A 21,984-nucleotide genomic window follows, 5' to 3' on the forward strand; every position below is an offset into this window, starting at 1 on the left:
TTCAATCTATGGATCATATACAGTGTTACATTATACCGTTAAAGCCCTTGGAACTCTTGTTTGTTAAAGAAACTTTGTATTGGACGATAAACGGTCTGCAAGGAAATAGGATTCTCATAAAGATCTGACCAAAACCGATAGCAACGTCATGGAAATGAATGTGCGCTTCAATGTTGCACAATTTGTGAAATCAAAACTACGCATCTAAAAAAAAAATAAAGACAATGACGGACTATTTTGATATTCGAATTATAAGGGAATTAAATGTAAAGTAATATGTTATATAAATAATAATATAGGGGCCTTTTTAAATAACTGTCTAGGCGTCATAGAGTGTGTGTTAAATGATGTGGTGGGACGTTTATGAGAACTTTTCTTGACTCTATGTTCTCAGTGTTCCGTTGATAAGATGCTCCCTGATGACAAATTAATACAGTTGTTTTAAAATTATATATCCCTAGTTTCATCTGTTCAAATTGAATGAAATTGCACACATGGGAAAAAGTGAATGATTTCACATAAAATCATATGTTCATTTCAATTTATTAAAATGAATAAGGCGAAGAGCGACATTGTTGTGAACCTCTGCTGAACCGTAAATCCATGGTTTTATCTGATCGACATCTATTGAGCATAAAAAATGAATTAAATTGCATTCAGAAATACGAACACAAACTTAATCTAAAAATAAATTAGAAAGAAGAAAATATGTCTACTATTAATTATTACCTGATGACGCCTGATCATCATGAATGTCTTGTTCACGTATTTCCCGTACGTGATAGGGGGTTTCCAAGGGTAAATCCAGCGGTCCGGAGACCAGGGTCCGTTGAGGTACGCTTTATGGCAGTAGTTAAACCACCAACCTCCTTTATTGTGAGAGGCACAGTTTTCCTGATTCTGATCATTATCTCTGTCCGGGGTACTGAAGTACATACCAGACAGATCATTGTCACTTCTACCTGTGTTTAACATCTGGTCTCCTATAGAAGGAAAGAAAACGGTACTACACACAATTCGTAACATAGTATCCTTAAGCATCTAGTCTCCTACAGAATGATACTACATACAATCCAGAACATAGTCAGTATCCCAAGTTTTAAACATCCTGTCATATTGCGAATGAAAGACAATAGAAGTTTTACATACCCAAAGGAGCAGATTGTAGTTCAAGATATTGTTTTTACGTATTACATGGGGCAATATGATAAACGTTTCTTGCTGCTTTGTTAGTCGTATTCCTAAGTAAATAACAAGCATATAATATGACTAATTGGTTTGAAACAAGCAAAGTTTCAGTGTTTGTAACACAACTAATCTTTCTTTTAATTAATTTTCAATGATTTTCACTCGATTTCTAAGCTCAAAGGAAAGAGGTTGATCCTTACGCTGCTCCCTAATCCCACTGTGGGACGTGGAGACCGGTCTTTCGGATGAGGCCGTATTAACCGAGATCCCGTGTCGCAGTAGGTGTTGGCACAAAAAAGAACCCTCATATCTCAATGGCCCTGAGGGACGAGTATAGGCCTAAAATTTTCAGCCCTTTCAGCAAAAATTTTCAGCAAGTGGTGGCGTCTCAATATGGGTGCAAATTTCTCGAAAGGGATGTTGAAAAAACAAAATAAAGCAAACAAAACAAGATATGTTTGTGAAACACTGATGCCCCCGTAGGGCAACTTATAGCAAAGGTTAAACTTTCTCAAATGCAAATCAAATATGTTGGTACCCAGAATAAGGTCTTGTCTCGAGGAATATACCTGTGAAATATGAAAGCCCTAGCAGCAACCATGGAATAGATATATAAAAGGTTAAAGTTTAAGAAAAGTAGGTCAAAGTCCAAGGTCAAAGTTGTTGGTATCCAAAGGAAGGCCTTGTCACAAGGATTATATATGTGAAGTATGAAAGTCCCAAGCACCAACGGTTCAAAAGTTATGGCAACGTTAAAGTTTTCCAAAAGTAAGTCAAACTCCAAGGTCAAAGGGTCAAAGCTGTTGGTATCCAAAGGATGGTCTTGTCACATGAATTACATATGTGAAGTATGAAATCCCTAGCACCAGCCGTTCAAAAGTTATGGCCAATGTTAACGTTGTACAAAAGTATGTCAAACTCCAAGGTCAAGGTTGTTGGTATCCAAAGGAAGGTCTTGTCACAAGGATTACATATGCTAAATATGAAAGTCTTAGCACTAACCCTTCAAAAGTCATGGCCAATGTTAAAGTTTTTCAAAGGTAGACCAAACTCCAATGTCAAGGTCAAATATGGTGGTACTCAAAGAAAGGTCTTGTCACAAGGAATACACAAGTGAAGAATGAAATCCCCAGCACCAATCGTTCAAAAGTTATAGCCAAGGTTAAAGTTTGGAAACTTTTTCAAAAGTAGGTCAAACTCGAAGGTCAAATATGGTGGTATCCAAAGAAAGGTCTTGTCACAGGAATACACATATGAAATATGAAAGCCATGGCTCCAACCAATCAAAAGTTATGGGCAATGTTAGTTTATGCGGACAAACAGAAGTCAGATAGACGGACGGACAGGGCAAAAACTATATACCCCCGAATCTTCAATACGGGGGGGGGGGGGGGCATAAAAAAAAACATTAGAAGAAAGCGTTGCAACTGTCAAAGAGACAATAAGGTTTCAAATCAAGATTTTAAAGATTCAAAGCTAGACACAATGAGAACATATAGGCAAATAATTTTCAGGCCCATTCATATAAACAAGCAGCTGTTGTTACATGAAAATCAAAGAATTTATCAGAGTTGTCGACATACGTGCCACCCAATGTCTATGCACACGTTTTCAGACAATGTTTATCAGTAGTTTGCAGCACATCGTATCCCATATACAAATTTAATGGTCGAAGGGCAGAAACATTGACCCCTGGAAACACGAGAGGTGGGATGAAGTGCCAAGGAGGAGTAAGCATCCCCTGTTGACAGGTCACCATCGCCGTGAGCCCTATATATTTATCAAGCAAACGGAGAACTCCGCAGTCAATTCCAGTACAAAAGTTATATAAAATGATTTGAAAATTTGTCAGAAAAAAAACGATCCAACGATAAGATATATTTACAAACAATGTCAATATAACGACCATAGAATTTGCGATAAGCTGACATGAAATGGGGTTGTTGAAATCCTTGTGACATCAACTTACGCCTCAGTAAAGGTAGCTTGCTCGGTTTAATGATCGTACTCAGAGCATGCTCATGCGTATGGAATCATTAATGAGACCTTAACGTCATATACAGGTAATGTTTGAATGTTACTACATTAATAATGGAAATTGACGAATGAAAAGCTCAGTTATCTTGTTTGCTATTAAGTTTACTTATTACTTAGCAATTGTTTTCTAGAGTCAGTAAAACATCCAAATATGAAACATATATCGTTAACTCTTTTTTATTTCGAGTTCAATGGAATATATTGAACCGACATATGAATCAAATTAGATACTGCTAACTGATAAAACGCCTTCAATATAACTAATTATTATGTCAAATAGATAGAACGTTTTATCGTTAAAATGATATTGTCCTAAGGACCCGGTTTAAAGATAGAATTCGTTCCGTGTATTGGCAATGTTGCATTTTCTATGAACAATCCAGAGAGTCCCGAATGTCAACATGGCGTTAAATTTGAAGCGAGGAAAAAACGTTTCTAGAAATTGAGTTGGATTTTTGTATTTATATGGATTATTTTTTAGGTTAAAAGACATATACCATCTCAAAAAGGTCTGTTATGATTAATTTGGTAGTTATTTTCAGCGCAACTCCTTTTGTATTATTCAAAATAATTTCGGAGTGGATCCACTCCGATTTGCTACATTGCAGGTATTTGGGACGTATTCCAACTGTAATGAGGGCTTGTCCCCAGACACAGTTAGATTATTCTAACTAAATGTCAAATTGCATGCATGAATACATGATTATGGAAAGAAATTTAAATCTGTAGAATAAAACTATAAATGTTTGGGTCACAATTGTGTTGAACTATTTGTATTTTGTATTATGCAATAGAATGATTCCCTCTACATTTCGTTGAGACCGTTCATGGTAGCTCAGTCGGTAGAGCGCTCGCTCCGTGATCGGGGGCTCGAATCTCAGCCGCGACTGGCCTAAGTCGATAACCAGAAGTCTCTGATGAGACTGTAGCTCTACTGGTCTGTTTGTATAACAAAAGAAAAGTAGCACTTGGATTTGAAACATTGCAACATGCAACAATAAATAGAATTATGTATCTTAATGTAGTCTACTTTTGTGACAAGTTATACTGAAATCAAATGAAAACTAGGAGTAGTAGCCTTTTGAAAGTATTTCACGGAAATTTCTATTTTTAGTAACCATGACAACACCATTCACCCAAATAAAAAAAAACAGAAATACATATTATGTATCGTAGTGTATTCTAACTGTGTGCCAAATTAGATTGAAATCAGACCAAAATTGTAGGAGGAGTAACGTTTAATGGGAATTTCACAAAAATTTCTATTTTAAGTAACCATGGCAACACTGTTCATCGAATTCAAAAACCAATGCAATAAATTATGTATCTTAGTATAGTCTTCCTGTATGCCTAATTATATTAGAAGCAGACTAAAACTGTAGCAGGAGTAGCGTTTTAAAGAAATTTCACAGAAATTTCTATTTTTAGTAACCATGGCAACACCGTCCATCGAAATCAAAAACCGATGCACTAAATTATGTATCTTAGTGTAGTCTACTTGTGTGCCAAGTTATATTGAAATCGGACCAAAACTGTAGGGGGAGTAGGGTTTTAAAGGAATTTCACAGAAATTTCTATTTTTAGTAACCATGGCAACACCGTCCATCGAAATCAAAAACCGATGCACTAAATTGTGTATCTTAGTGTAGTCTACTTGTGTGCCAAGTTATATTGAAATCGGACCAAAACTGTAGGGGGAGTAGCGTTTTAAAGAAATTTCACAGAAATTTCTATTTTTAGTAACCATGGCAACACCGTCCATCGAAATCAAAAACCGATGCACTAAATTATGTATCTTAGTGTAGTCTACTTGTGTGCCAAGTTATACTGAAATCGGACCAAAACTGTAGGAGGAGTAGCGTTTTAAAGGAATTTCACAGAAATTTCTATTTTTAGTAACCATGGCAACACCGTCCATCGAAATCAAAAACCGATGCACTAAATTATGTATCTTAGTGTAGTCTACTTGTGTGCCAAGTTATATTGAAATCGTACCAAAACTGTAGGAGGAGTAGCGTTTTAAAGGAATTTCACAGAAATTTCTATTTTTAGTAACCATGGCAACACCGTCCATCGAAATCAAAAACCGATGCACTAAATTATGTATCTTAGTGTAGTCTACTTGTGTGCCAAGTTATATTGAAATCGTACCAAAACTGTAGGAGGAGTAGCGTTTTAAATGAATTTCACAGAAATTTCTATTTTTAGTAACCATGGCAACACCGTCCATCGAAATCAAAAACCGATGCACTAAATTATGTATCTTAGTGTAGTCTACTTGTGTGCCAAGTTATATTGAAATCGGACCAAAACTGTAGGGGGAGTAGGGTTTTAAAGGAATTTCACAGAAATTTCTATTTTTAGTAACCATGGCAACACCGTCCATCGAAATCAAAAACCGATGCACTAAATTGTGTATCTTAGTGTAGTCTACTTGTGTGCCAAGTTATATTGAAATCGGACCAAAACTGTAGGGGGAGTAGCGTTTTAAAGAAATTTCACAGAAATTTCTATTTTTAGTAACCATGGCAACACCGTCCATCGAAATCAAAAACCGATGCACTAAATTATGTATCTTAGTGTAGTCTACTTGTGTGCCAAGTTATACTGAAATCGGACCAAAACTGTAGGAGGAGTAGCGTTTTAAAGGAATTTCACAGAAATTTCTATTTTTAGTAACCATGGCAACACCGTCCATCGAAATCAAAAACCGATGCACTAAATTATGTATCTTAGTGTAGTCTACTTGTGTGCCAAGTTATATTGAAATCGTACCAAAACTGTAGGAGGAGTAGCGTTTTAAAGGAATTTCACAGAAATTTCTATTTTTAGTAACCATGGCAACACCGTCCATCGAAATCAAAAACCGATGCACTAAATTATGTATCTTAGTGTAGTCTACTTGTGTGCCAAGTTATATTGAAATCGTACCAAAACTGTAGGAGGAGTAGCGTTTTAAATGAATTTCACAGAAATTTCTATTTTTAGTAACCATGGCAACACCGTCCATCGAAATCAAAAACCGATGCACTAAATTATGTATCTTAGTGTAGTCTACTTGTGTGCCAAGTTATATTGAAATCGGACCAAAACTGTAGGGGGAGTAGGGTTTTAAAGGAATTTCACAGAAATTTCTATTTTTAGTAACCATGGCAACACCGTCCATCGAAATCAAAAACCGATGCACTAAATTGTGTATCTTAGTGTAGTTTACTTGTGTGCCAAGTTATATTGAAATCGGACCAAAACTGTAGGAGGAGTAGCGTTTTAAAGGAATTTCACAGAAATTTCTATTTTTAGTAACCATGGCAACACCGTCCATCGAAATCAAAAACCAATGCACTAAATTATGTATCTTAGTGTAGTCTACTTGTGTGCCAAGTTATATTGAAATCGGACCAAAACTGTAGGAGGAGTAGCGTTTTGATAAATTGTTTACAGACAGACGGACAGACAGACAGACAGACAGACAGACGGACGGACGACGGACACCTTACTATCGCATAAGCTCTTCTGGTCTCTGACCAGTAGAGCTAAAAAATGGGTAGCAACTGTTCCTTCGCCAAGCGCTCGACACTTTGAAGTGAAAGTTGAGGGTCCTTCGGATGAGACCTTAAAAACCGAGGCCCCGTGTCACGGCCGGCGTTGGCACGATAAAGATCCCTCACTTCTCAATGGCCCTGAGTGCCAAGTAAAGGTCAAAATTTGAAGCCTTTCACCGGTATATGGCGACGTCTCTATATGAGAGAAAAATTCTCGAATGGGACGTTAAACAACATACAATCAATCTACATTGCGTTGATATTACCTTTAATATATGGAGAATATAAGGAAATGTTCGGAAACTTTAGATAGGATACATGCACAGTGCAACACGTGAAAAGCGGAGTACCTCGCACCGAACACAATAGCTTTATTACAAACGCAATTCGTTATATACGTTAAGTTCATAATAGTTTTTTTTATATCAATGGGAAGGAAACTCACTTTGCTATTGGCGTCGATTCATTGTTGCTTGTAGTATGTTCGCTATAAGAGTGTTTTACTGTAGAATCGATATATTATTGTATGGGTCACAATCTGTTGTGAAGTGTTTATGTACATGTAATAAAATAGTTTCCAAGGGATTTCCTATGCATTGTGTTTATGTAACCTGTTATATTTGGAAAATACATGTATATGAAAAATAATTGTAATGGTGTGTATGTGTTCATGTAATAGAATGGTTTCCGTAGGACTTCCAGTGCATGGTAGTAATCGCATTCGCTCTCTCTCTCTCTCTGTTTTTTTTTTTGTTGGCTTTGACCTAAACATTTCATTAGTTACATGTACGTACCTAAGGTTCCAGTGGCATTCCCACCCAGAAAGAGTTGATACTTCTCCGCTTCGCTGGACACAGAGAATTCCTCGTACAACTCGTACAGTTTGCCAAGGTTCACCGATGTAACGGAAACATAGAGAGAAGACTTGTGTCCCTTTGTAAGCTGGTGAATTACTTCATTTCCTGCAGTATAGTATATTTCAAATCACTGAATAAATAAAATATTTATTGGTTTCCAAAAAATTAAATACCCTTAAGATTAATATCTTAATATATTTCATCTAGAACTCATAGTCGGTTTATTGCTGACATTATGAAAAACTAGTCCACCATGGCCTTGTACATAACGTAAAATACTTTTTCCCATTCTCTCTCTATCCTTATTGTCTCTCCGACTATATCTGTCTACTCATTTAGAAACACAGAGTGAACTATCCAACCAAAATGATAATAGTTTAACACAGATTAAACAGGTTTTCAAATCACATCCTGGATTCACTCCATATTGAATATGCCGGTAAAAATATCATTTGGATTGGGGCCAATCAAAGCAGAACTTTTAATGAGAATAATTTTACCGATCCAGAAATCCAGTTCCGGTGAACCAAAACCATCCTTGTAATCTGCCCAATTCCTGTCAAAGTCCAGGGATCCATCTACCCGTTTTTGGATTGCCTTTAAAAGATACACATTTATTGCATTTTTATTGTAAGGAACATTTGCATACGTGGTTAATGGAATGTTTTACTCAACTGACAATGCTTTATTTAACACTTTTAGTCAATTTTTCTTTGCTGACACGGTATGCACATACCACTTTTAACGTTGCTGTTGGTCAAGACCCGGGTCACATTGATATATTCATATAGTCATATTCGCACCAAACTTTACCCTGTCGCTTTGAAACTTTTAAATAGTCTTCTTGAAAAGGTCAAGGAAAGTCCATTTTTTGATTCCTCGACACCAGAATATAGGCTCGGATCTGTAGTTATGGATATTGCCAATCATAGGCTTTTTAAACCCCCGTGTTTTATTGAAGAAAATGCAGCTAGAACAATCCGTTTTTTCCCTAAACTTCAATATGCCAACAAAGGAATTGACGCGGTTAATATAAGTAATATTCTTAATCACAAAAGGGTCCAGTCTTGTATTCCACCATATTTCAAGTTAAAGACTACACTTTGTATTCCCTACAATTATACATCGACTATTGCTTCCAAACTTTTTAATTACAAGAAAACTTTACAGGGCCTGGATATCGAATATCTGAAACATAATCCTCCATCGTGTTCATGTTCTTCTTCGCCCTATAACTATAGTCCTGCTGGACACGTTATTACTGGTGACGTAAATATAGTTAATAATGAGGACCTTAGATCACTAATTTTAAAAGGTCCTAAATTTAGAGAACCCAAATCCTTCAACTGGCGTAAGAATTTCATCAATATCATGGATTCTGTAGAGGACTACGCCAGGCGATGGGCCAGACATGGAAAAGAAGACCTTGACACTTTGTCAGAATGGATTAAATGTATCAGATGTATGTTAAAATCGCGCATTAAAAAATTGAGAGGCAATATGAGAACCATCTATCCTTCTGTATTCAATAATCCAGAAGTGAAAAAAGAATTAGATAGATTACATGATTAGTACGTACTGGTCCCTGCTGACAAAGCAGGTAACAACATTGTCTTTGTTTGTAAGGCTCATTATATTAAATGTATTTTAGAGGAATTTGGATTTAATTCTACAAGTGGTAATCCAACTTATACTCATAGTTCCCTTTCAAAGGAAGAAATTCTTCAAAATCATATGTCAGTTTTGAATATTTTTAATATTCCAAACAACCAAAATGAATTCGAATTACCATATTTATATTGGATTCCGAAACTTCATAAAAATCCTTACAAACAAAGATACATAGCGGGTTTCAGTAAATGTTCAACCAAGCCTCTATCTTTACTCCTCACTAAGATATTAACAGTGGTGAAGGAGAAACTTCAAGAGTACTGTGCAACAATATATTCGAGAAGTGGTGTAAATCAGATGTGGATACTTAAAAATTCCAAGGAACTTTTGGAAAATTTGAAATCACAAGATTTTACCAAAATCAACAGCTTAAAAACTTACGACTTTTCAACTTTATACACAACCATTCCCCGCGATAAATTAAAGTCCAGGCTTTTTGATATCATTGACAGCTGCTTTTTCAATAAAAATGGAACTCGTAAATATACTTACCTTGTCATTGGTCATTTGCAAAATTATTTTGTTAAAAAACATTCTGATTGTACACACAAGTACTCTGAAGTTGACATTAAAAAGATGCTTGAGTTTCTGATTGACAATATCTATGTGGTTTTTGAAGACCAGGTCTTCCAACAATCTATTGGAATACCTATGGGTACCAATTGCGCCCCGTTATTAGCAGACCTTTTTTTGTATTCATATGAAGCAGAATTTGTCCAAAATCTTGTACGTGAAAAGAAGAAAACACTTGCTGTGGCGTTCAACTCGACATTTAGATATATCGACGACGTATTGTCAATTAACAATGGCTATTTTCATTCTTATGTCGATACGATATATCCTGGTGAACTTGAGATAAAAGATACCACAGAGTCTGACACATCTGTTTCATATTTGGATATTTTACTTGAAAAAGACGTTAATGGTAATCTAACAACCAAGCTTTATGATAAACGTGATGACTTTAACTTTTCAATCGTCAACTTCCCTTACTTATGCAGCAATATACCTTCATCGCCTGCATACGGGGTATATATCTCTCAGTTGATTCGATACGCAAGAGCATGCTCTACGTATGTACAATTTCTAAAACGAGGTAAATTATTGACAAATAAGTTGATGAAACAAGAATATCAGCTGTCTCGTTTAAAGTCATCATTTCGTAAGTGCTATGGTCGATACAATGACCTTGTCAGCAAATACAATTTATCATTGAGTCAAATGCTGACTGACGTTTTTCATACTAATTGTTAGGCCATTATTTACACACTGAATTGTCGACGGATTTTTCCGTTATTTCCCGATTATGACAAGGAGCACACGGCGGGTGTGACCGGTCGGCAGGGGATGCTCACTCCTCCATGGCACCTGATCCCACCTCTGATGTTTGGAGGTCCGTGTTTGCTCTGCTCCTATTTTGTATTGTATAATGGACTTTTGAGCTTGAATACTGTTCGTTATCTCCATATATTTCATTGATATAATTTTAAGCAGTATTCAACAATCCAAGCATTTCTTCTTTCCTTTTGACTATTACAGTCTTGCAAATTCCATAGAATAACTTACTTAACAAGACGACTTACGGAAAGGTTTTTTCATACAATCTTAGCGTCTCGAAGTTGTAATCTTCGAAGAAAAAAAAAGACAAACAATTGATAGGCCTGCTCAGGATTTTCATGCAGTTTTGGAATAAGAGTGTTTGGTAGGTCACGTTCTCATAATATCTTGTAAGGATGCATTATGAAAAAGACTGTTTTCCAGTAATATCTCTCAAAAACAACTAACCGCTAGACCTACTTATTCAGACCAAATGTTGAAGGAATCATTGAGGTACTCTTCATACTTTCTTGTTTTCATTTTATGCTCATAATAGAAATGTGGAGAAATGTACAAATTTAAACATTGAAGTAGAGGGACTGTGTCAAAAGCAGATAAGACGGAAGATTTGATAATGCATTACTGGTTGATAGAGCTGGGTTAAAAAAAATGGTATTAACAACCATACGTACGAGTTAGTTGATATATGTGTGAAATTACATCAGCTTTAATCGACTTTTCAAAATAGTGCATGTATCCTCAGTAAATCTGGTATTCAAAATAAATGTATTCTCGAAACACATGTAAATATTGATTTCCTACCGTCCATCCTCCGTCCATTGTCTCCATTTCGCAGTACACTCTGACAGGACGGCGTATGGTCTCAAAGGGATAAATTTCGTACACACCTGAATTAGTGTGACCATTTTCACGAATGTCCTTACATTCCAAAGAAGGACGAACTGAAACATAAGAAGGCAGAAACTGCTTCAGGGGAAAGACGTCTAATTTTTCAGAAACAGGGAACAATAAAAGTTGGAATATTCCAAAGTTGTATGCTATGTAATTTTACAAATTTGCGGGATAAAAATGTAATTTAATTAAATAAAGGAGAAAAAACTCTGGGTCAACTATAAGTCCTATCTAATTTTACAGAAGCAAGGAACAATAAAAGGTAGACTATCCACAACGTTGATGATACATTTATTACAACATAAATGTCGACAGACCAATTATTAAAATATTTTTTAAGTATTGGTTTGGTACAACAGGAAGATAATTTTTTGTCACCCAAATTTTTCCATTAATAAATAACCTCAAATTCATTCCATGTTTCTCTGTAATAAGATAATGTTTACTTGTCAACATGTAACAACCAGTTTTGTTCCCCAATAAGTCTGAGTTCATTTGCAATTAAAAGACAGAACGACTTAGTTTTGTGAGAAAGGTCATTTATTCAATTTACCACAAATATATTTGATCAGTTGATGACATTAGTGTCAATCATTGCCAATGCTGTTGGAATCAGATAAGCTTTGCACCGATGAGGAAAGAAAATTAAAATACCGCATTTTTTGTACTACTCGCAAAAATTGAAAAAAAAAATATTGATGGCTTATAGGGTATGCATTGATGCAAAGGCAATTCAGAACTATATGTAGAGGTATGATTCAATAAATTATGCAGATTTTTCATTAAAGAATAGGACTTTGGCTTAAGTGATAACCGCGTTATTACGTTGATAATGTTGAGTTTTATATGTGTTTTATATTACGAATGGTCGCCCGCGTGGCGCAGTGGTTAGAGCGTCTGCTCAAGAGTCGCGACGTAAGGAGTTTATCCTTACGTCGCGGGTTCGAATCCCACTGTGGGACGTGGAGACCGATCTTTCGGATGAGATCGTATAAACTAAGGTCCCGTGTCGCAGTAGGTGTTGGCACGAAAAGATCCCTCACTGATCAATGGCCCTGAGTGCCGAGGATAGGTCAAAAATTTGCAGCTCTCCACCAGCAAGTGGTGGCGTCTCCATATGAGTGAAAAATTCTTGAGAGGGACGTTAAACAATAATCAAACAAACAAACAAATATATTACGAATGAATATGCGTGGGATATCTAAAATCAACGATGAATGAAAATGAGTATTGGTAAAAGAAAAATGTCGTTGATATATCTAAATGTCAAATTGAAGGTCACAGAGATTTCTTTCATGTAGAAGTTCTTTTTTTGTCTTGTTTGTTTACTTTTAAATGAATACAAAACAATCTTCTAACAACAAGGCGCAATTAGATCTATGGGATTACCAACAGATTGTCGGAGGACTTGGCCTCCAGACCATAAACTGAGAATAGACTTAAGTCGAAAATTAAACATTTAAATTCAAATATATAATTTCGTTTCATTATCAAAATTATTTCAAAAGTTATATTGGGTTGAAATTTTGACTTAAGTCTGTTTTCAGTTTATGGCCTTGAGGCCTGGTCTCCGAAAACCACATATGTTTTGTCAATGATAAACTAAAGCATCCTTTTAATATAAACTTCGTAGACTTGTGCGTAGAATCAGACTGATTTTTACAAAAAAGTCTGCAGAAAACCAATTATGCAAATTTACAGACTCCATTTTCATTGAAGAAGCAGTTGTCTATGATGTCATAGAGTCTGTTTTATCATGGGAAATGGTCGTATAAAGTTTTGAAAAGTCGTGCCATTTCATGCTAATGATTTTGATATTTTTATTCCTTTCAAATTTTCTGAAAGTTTTTAATTATCCATTATTTGACTAACATTACTTCTCAAATATGCTGTTCTACAGCACTTCTATGTTTCTCTGTCTATGCTGTTAATATTTTCGTGAGGAGTAAAGAAAGAGGCCTTGTAGAACATTTACTAAAATTTGCTATGTATCTCTTTTTCTAAGAATTTTTCATGAAGTTTAGTATAGGTATGGTATCTCAAATTCGATTTTGTTTTTTGTAATATTAAAGATATTTAAAACTGACATATGATTTTAAGACTTCAGAATTAAATCCAAGTTCTTCTAAACTGCAATTGTAATAATGAACCTCACAAACAAAAGCGATTGTGTAACCTGTTGTCAGCTTGAACCAGTACATGTATATGTATTCTAATTCTTCTTTTTCACTTTTGAATTATTTAAAGACAGAAGGATATATATTTGTCGCATTGTTCCTCAATCCCTTTATACGAGATTTCAACACCCGTCTTTGACCGTCACGGTAGCTCAGTCGGCAGAGCGCTCGCTCCGTCATCGGAAGGTCGAGTGTTCGAATCACGGCCGCGACTGACCTAAGTCGATAAAATAGGTAGCAACTGTTCCCTCGCCATGCGCTCGGCACTTTGAAGTGAAAGTAGTGGGGTTTTGGGATGAGACTTTAATAACTGAGATCCCTCACTGCTCCATGGCCCTGAGTGGCGAGTTAAGGTCTAAAATTTGGAGCCCTTCACCGGTATATGGTGACGTCTCTATATGAGTGAAAACATACAGTCAATCAACACCTGTATTTTACTTTTTATTCAATCTGACAAATTGTCAAAATCGTTTTAATATCGTACTCAATGTATGGCACAATCTTCGAGACATTGCGCACAAAATTGGGGCTGATTTTGTAACATCAAAATAACGTCATTAAAACTATAAAAGCCAAATGCTTGAACATACATTATATCTCTCATATTGCAAATAATTGTCTCAAAATGAAGATGTATAACCTGCCCTGGTTGATTTTAATTAAATGTCTACAATATCTATTGTCATCTAGTGAACAGTGTTTTTTTCATCTTTAGCACCATATACTAATACGAGTGTAAAATGTATATTTATATACTTTCATAGTGTACTTCATTAAATCATTACATTCAGTAATGTTGACTTTTCTTATGAAAACCTTTTTCTTTAAATCTTACTTTTTCTAATTTTTTCCTGTAGGTGTATTTCTATAAGAAATGGCAAGTTTGCAAGAAAGGATGACTGCACTTAAGGACATGCGAAATTTGCGACAAAATAAACTTTCAAAACAAGCATTTTTCTTTTCATTGCAAGAGTGGTCAACATCCAATCTACAACTTTATGTAATTACGTTTGATAAAAGTGTGTATATTTACGAAGTTCGAATTTGTTTTCAAAGGCAGGGGTCGTCACAATTTCTTTAATCTCCGTTCGATAATGAGGACGCCCACTTTTTCACTGACTTTATGCATAGTCAGCACGTGCTTGTCTATTGTTCTACGTTTAACAGTAGTTGTATATTTGCATAAATAATAATGTGTCAAAAGGAGATTAATAGATAAACATGCGCTCATGGTTAAAAAGAGAAAAAAAAAACTGCTTCTTCTTACATTCGCTCTCTGTGTTTTAACAAAGGTTGCGACATGTTGAATATTATCTACCACGTGATTTCTTACCTCAGGTAACTTTGTGAATACCAAATTCCGTCACGTGACTTGTAAGGTAGCATGTTTTGTGCTAACTAGGATATTGAGTTCGAACATGTTAGGTCATCTGGCATTGATATAAAAATCTGCTTTAAGGAAGCTCTAAACACTGCACTCTAAAATGTTCTACTTGTAGGGTAGTTTTATGCAGTTAGAGTGATCTGCCCTTAGAAGTAAGATTTTAAAAATGGTTATTTACAGTTTATTGCAAAATTTGTAATAGATTAAAATATTCTTAGCATTATGTTAGAACAAGAATAAGTAATTGCATTCATTATTTCAATTAGTTTTCACAATGTAAGTAAACTACAGTGATTTCTATACATGAATAGAACATTGTCTTTGAACATTTTTCCTGCGGAAATAAGGCAGGTAACCTATGTTGAAAATGAACTAAATAGTCTCAATATGCATATCTTTATATGATATATTTTTCTCTAAGTCCAAAAAGCACTTTTTGTTAGTGTTTAGAGCTTCCTTAATTACATTGACATGCTCATTTTGTTGATTTCGTTTTTAAACCTTTGTCAGAAGTTTTTTTGCCATACAAAATGGAGAGGGAGATTGGAAAGAATGATCATGTTCTTTTTTCAAACATGTCATTGTTATTTATCAAATCTAATTTTAGACCCATTCTTACACTGTTCTCTCATGCATATCTAATGTTCTATCAACAGGTCGAGGAAACTATTTTCTGTGACGTCAGAATTTACATGTTAATGAGGCACCAACGTGACTGATAAACCGACCAATCTGCTAAATGAGTTGAGTTATGGGTTACTACAAAAATACTACATGTGCGTTTCGAAAAGGCCAGTTTTTCAAATCGCTCTTGGAAAGACATATTGCATTTTTCCAAGCATTTTACACACTTAATACAATATGTACAACATCATCTACTAATTTCATGCTCACATTTACATACAAATGTTTTACAACGGTAAAATATGGGTTTCCTACACTCCATTGTACAAGACCGTTAGTTGACAATTGCCTGACAGCTTTTCCCGTGCTGTACTATCAGTGAATATGATTTTCACGTGACTATGCCCCGTTCTAAAACAATCTACCCTTAAGTGTACTCACGTATTGTATTGTCATTGTTTATCATGTATACAACTTCGATATATGCTACTCAATACACGTTTCTGTGATCTATGTGCATGAAATTTAATACTGTGTAAAATAAATGCCGTACATGTACAACAATAAACTTAATTTTTGTTTTAATATAAATGCATTAACTTTAAAATTTTAGTAAACAAATAACAAAGCAACAACGAATAACACCAGTAGCATGGCAAAGGACAAGTGCACTTAAGCAATGCTTAATGGGCCCTTTTCAGTGCCGTATTACTTTAGAATGTATTACCAAATTGTTCTCTTTTGGTAATAGTTAAAGACAAGTGGATATTTCTAATTAAAATCACGTTAAAACATCACCTAAATCAGCACGGATTTGAAACAAATGAAGATTTTAAAATGCCTATAGATACCCCAAATCCGGAAAAGTCGTACCGAACCTATTTGAGTTTCGTTTATTTAAAATCAAGGGGAGGAGACATTGAAATCGGACACTTGAACAATCTGATGGTGGATCACTGACGGGCGCGTTTGCTGAATGATACTTCTTACGCTATTTTACCTGAGAGAAAAAAATCGAATGAAGATACCTGTAGCCATAGTGATCAAACTAAGAAATTTGCACGCTTACATTTGAAATAATACAATAAGTATTAACATTAGTTCCTTTAAATTTTAAAATGAAAAAGTGTATTCAGGTGGCTTTCAATACCGGTAGCATTGTCTTGCATGAATGTCAAAAACGTTTGACGCTTTTATGTATGATAACATTTTAACGACACTAAACTCTCCTAATCCTCCCGTGTTCCTAAAACCAAATACATACAAACTTCTCTATGCGGCACGACTTCGATATAATGATACAAAACGTGCATGGCTATCTTTTACAGTGAGCACCTTTGAGGAATGTTTACATGGGTAGAACTCACGTGACTACCGGTATTTTAAATAATTTATTCCACGGGTGGGTTCAACATAGGTCATACAGGTAAATAGCTTTCGCTTGCTATAGGAAAAACATTGAACTTTTCATACATTTTTAATATTTTAAGTACAAGCCTAATCATGTACAAATTTCCTACTTTCACACAAGTTTTATAAATGTATAATGCGCTTTTTGTCATTCGCACAAGTTTGTACAACGTTAGGCTGACAGTAAACAAAACTTTGAAATGAATGACCGTCCTCGATTTACTATAGAAAATCACGAATGTCGGCTGACCCCTACCACATTGTATGGCTTTGCTCTTTGTATATTCATGAATTTTAGCGATAAAATTTGTTGAGTCTTATGGTTTAGATATCAATTAATGATCTGAGATGAAAAATTATGCTTAATTTGATTCTTCACTTTTCCACATTTTACCGGGGCCCTTAAGTGCACTCGTTCTTTACGAATATCAAGTTAAAAAAACTGGATTCTTATTTACTTGTGAAGACTTTGTGAGCGGCATTTCAACGTACTATTTCACACGGAAAACTGACTTTGCTTGTAATGTGAGCATGGGAAATCTTAAATAGTACCTATTCTTCCTATTTTTTACCAAAACATTGAAAATAATTATTAGTTGGCTTTCACGCAGTCATTTGAAATCGCGTCCTTAATATGCCTGATCCACGTGTTTGTAGTAAAATATAAACATGTAGTAGACCATCATGCTTTTCGGCTCATTCATTGGATTGGACCATTGTTCGCTGTAAACATCGCTGTGCGCAATGACAACAATATCCATATAAGGTAGATTCCTCGACCTGATCAAGGGCAGGTAAGTATAAACTCACTTTATTTGGAAAGCAGTAAGGACAAAATCATGGAATCATTTTACTATATCACAATCTAAAATCATTTTAAGATTTAAATTGGGTTGCAACTTGACTGGATTCTTTCATAAACATAAAAGTGAAATAAGGTTTAGATATAAAAGAAACAGAGGCAACGGAAAAAGATCCAAAAACAGGCGTTAAGTGCAGTCATCCTTTTTTCTTGACGTTATCTCATACGTTATATGAGCGTAAAACGTAAAAAAAAAAAAAAAAAAAAAAAAAAAAAAAAAAAAAAAAAACTGAATGCTTAAGAAATTAGACATCCAATTTTTTGCTCCTCTTTTCTTGAAAAAGAAGGTTTAATTTTTTTTTTCTGTAAATAAAAAGTTTAATTTCCACATTTTTTTTTCTCTAACATGTCGTCCATTTAAAATAAAATACAGCTCAAATCTGTTATAGTCCTCTGGTTAAATATCATAATACGCTTGTGTCATAGTTACAAAAAACGATTAGACATCAAAATCACTTAACCAACCTCTTTAAATACTTGCTTTAACCTTTTAAAAGAATATTTTGCCTATTTCTTGATTTGCACATTTCATATATCTCTTTCGTTTTACCGACAGAACATGTTAAATATTGAAAATAATTTATCAAACATTCCATTTTCCCTTATTACTTGTCAAAATCAATTCAAGTTACGGAATGCTTCTTTTTTATGATCAGTCGGAATCGGCCAATATTGAAAATTAATTAAGGAATTGTGTACGACATAATCACAGGACAATACAAACACTATGTGCACATTGTTGAAAAAATCCTTATAGACAAAACGAAAAAAAAAACACTTAAAATTATACATTTACAATTTTTATACAGAAAACTTAAGACCCAATGATGTTTATATTTTTTTAGTACTGGTAATTCACACAATGATGATAGTTTATCAATGTCCTTAAGTATTTCAAACCAGATGTATACAGTTATTGCCTGAAAGAGAGCGATCACCACTAGGTAAATCAAAATTAAGACAATGAGTGACAGAAATACATACAGTTTTGAGAAAGTATGTAGTATCTCCAGCCAGTCACTTCAGACGTGAAGATCTTATGGGTACGACATGTCCTCAATTTACGATTGTATCCAAAGACGACACAATCTTTTTGACAAGTCACAGAACACTCAGAAAGCGACCGAACTTTGTATTCTTCTAAACTCTCGTTAAATTGAATTTTTACTTATATTCAGTTTTTCTTCAAATCTTCAAGAAATAATGTTGCCATGAGACACCGTAAACAAGGCAACCATTAAACAAACAAGTCTGTTCATATCGTATTTTGTGTTTATAATAAACTACTGCGTTTTTACCCAAATTTGAAAACTGGTAGAGTAATACGGGGAAAGGGAATTGGTTATTTGTTACGAATTCTATTTTTAACGTTGTTGTGATTGGTGGCTACGTATTCTGTATTTTACCATTGCTGTGATTGGCTACTTGTTATGTAGTTTTTGTTCACTGAAATATTGATTTTAATTTTAAAAAGTGATTTGCTCCACGAAATTAATGATGCAATCTTATATAACATGTATAGAGCTAATTATTATATTGTCTATTGAATAATAATGTCTTGATGAGAAGATATATCTTTTCCATCTCAATCTTTGAAGCAACAGTCACGGTAGCTCAGCAGGTAGAGCGCTTGCTCCGTGATAGGAAGGTCTTTGGTTCACATTGCAGCCGCGACTGACCTACGTAGATATAAAAATACAATGTAGATAGCAACTGTTCTTTCGCCAAGCACTCGGTACTTTGAAGTCAAAGTTGCGGGTCTCTCTGATGAGTTTTTTTGTTTGTTGCTTAACGTTCTTCCCGAGAATTTTTCACTCATATGGAGACGCCACCAATTGCCGGTAGAGGCATGATTCACTTTTATTTGTATTAAACAGTGTGATATACATGTAACAAATACTGCATGTGCACGCTACTCCTCATACAGTTTTGGTCTGATATCAATATAACTTGGCACACAAGTAGACTATACTAAGATAAAATTCTTTTTATCGGTTTTTGATTTCAATGAACAGTGTTACCATGGTTACTAAAAATGGAAATTACTGTGAAAACTTTCAAAAGGCTCCTCCTCCTACAGTTTTGATCTGATTTCAATATAACTTGACACACAAGTAGACTATAATAAGATACATAATTATTTATATCGGTTTTTGATTTTAATGGATGGTGTTGCCATGGTTACTAAAAATAGAAATTTCTGTGAAATACTTTCAAAACGCTACTCCTACAGTTTTGGTCCAATTACAATATAACTTGGCACATAGGTAGACTTTACATAAATTCAAAGTCATGTTTATCGGCTTTTATTTACACTGAACGGTGTTGCCATGGCTACTAAAAATAGAGATTTCTGGGAAATTCTTTCCAAACGCTACTCCTCCTACAGTTATGATTTCTGATTTCAATATAACTTGGCACAGGCAGACTATAAATAGATACATAATTCTGTATATCGGTTTTTGATTGATGAACGGTGTTGCCATGGTTACTAAAAATAGAAATTTCTATGAAATACTTTCAAAACGCTACTCCTCCTACATATATGGTCTGATTTTAGTATAACTTTGCACAAAAGTAGACTACAGATACATAATTCACTTAACCAGTTTTGGATTTGGTGTTGCCATGGTTACTAAAAATAGAAATTTTCTTGAAATTGTTTTAAAAGGCTTCTCCTCCTACACTTATTGTCTGATTTAAATATAATTTGGCATACAAATAAACTACACCGAGATACATAACTGTAGTAATTGTTTGTTTGTTTTTTGTTTTTTTTGATTTTGTTGAATGATGTTGCCATGGTCGCAGCTATGTTAAGGCTGTCCGAAGGCTTAATATGCATTAGATATACACTATTTTATTTCGAGCTATGTTTTGATTTCAGTTTGTAATCTATGTATACATACACAGTTAAGATTTAAAGAGAGTTGAGTAAGGTATTATAAAAAAAAATTTTGTGATGTCACATGACTGTGTTGATCACGTGACGGACACATAAATTTCCTAAAATGTTGCACAAAAATCGCATCAGCACAAGTGAAAAACCAAATTATTGTGAACGGCTTGTTACATAAATCAATTAAACATATTCTTGGGTATATATAAAGTGCTGGGGGCAAGTCTGAATTTTAATTCTTAAAAAAATATTTCACGAGAAATTCAACTTACCCATATACAAGGGGTCTTTTTCCACTCTTCATCACAATTTATATAAAATGGGATAAATTATATACAATCCCCCAGCAAATTTCAGTTAGAGGAACATATTTCTCTAGTAGATTAACACAGAATATCTTCAATTAATCCTTATTATTCACCTGTGCCAGTCGTATATATTTGAGATTTATAAATTCTATCTCTGTCTGCGGACCTGTGAGGGGGATCTTTCACATTCTTTTTTTGTAATTGTTTGAATAAGAACTTGTTAGACAAGAAAAAGGAATAACGATATTATACTGCAAATACTCTCCATCACAACAGCCTTAAAACAACAATGTAGTGATTTGAATTAAACATCAACGTAAAATATTCTACATGCGATGTGAAAGGAATGTAAAAGTTATGACACTTTCCCCGACATTTCAGCTCAAGTATGCAGTGACTTGACGTCATATGCCATTATGACGTCATATTTAGGTAGTTCAGAGAAGTTACTACGGCTGGTACACTGTGACATTCTTCGGACAGCCTTATCCTAGCCGCGCATTACTTAAATCGAAATTTCTGTAAAATTGTTTAAAGTCTAATCCTCCTATAGTTTTAGTCTGATTGCAGTAAATCTTGCCACAAAAAAAGGAACTAAACCAAGGATAATTATTATATTTATTGCTATTGCAAAGTTTCAAGTCCAAGTGCTACTTTTATCTTCCTTTATAAGTACAACCAGTGGAGCTACAGTCTCGTCAGAGACTTCTGGTTGTGTATTCTAAGGATATGTCCTATTTCAATTTTCATAAATAATGTACAAGGGGTGATCTAAAAGTTCGCGAACTATCTCTAT

At 34.7% G+C, this 21,984-nt stretch overlaps 2 protein-coding genes across 4 annotated transcripts in view; one reads left to right on the forward strand and one right to left on the reverse strand.

Annotated features, from left to right (window-relative positions):
- LOC133199050 (uncharacterized) overlaps positions 1–21,984 on the forward strand; it is a 269,846-nt gene that overhangs the window by 76,673 nt on the left and 171,189 nt on the right. The gene's annotated exons all lie outside the window — the stretch shown is intronic.
- LOC133198277 (fibroleukin-like) lies at positions 610–11,461 on the reverse strand. The gene is made up of 5 exons (XM_061334395.1): positions 11,435–11,461; positions 8,125–8,221; positions 7,562–7,729; positions 730–983; positions 610–624 (listed from the first exon to the last, which is right to left on the reverse strand). The coding sequence occupies exons 1-5, from the start codon at positions 11,459–11,461 to the stop codon at positions 610–612; spliced, it is 561 nt and encodes a 186-aa protein (XP_061190379.1).

This window comes from Saccostrea echinata, unplaced genomic scaffold (assembly GCF_033153115.1).
Source record: "Saccostrea echinata isolate AGI-Se365-2 ecotype Australia unplaced genomic scaffold, CSIRO_AGI_Sech_v1 ptg000033l, whole genome shotgun sequence".
Classification (NCBI taxonomy): Eukaryota; Metazoa; Mollusca; class Bivalvia; order Ostreida; family Ostreidae; genus Saccostrea; species Saccostrea echinata.

Bases quoted from the DNA above. Each gene is read 5' to 3' on its own strand.
- LOC133198277 (XM_061334395.1), bottom strand. From the start codon at position 11,461: ATGGAGACAATGGACGGAGGATGGACG. The intron at 7,730-8,124 runs GTAAAATTATTC...ACTATACTGCAG, and splicing joins GGAACTGGATTTCTGGATCG to GAAATGAAGTAATTCACCAG. The intron at 984-7,561 runs GTACGTACATGT...TTCCTTCTATAG, and splicing joins GAATGCCACTGGAACCTTAG to GAGACCAGATGTTAAACACA.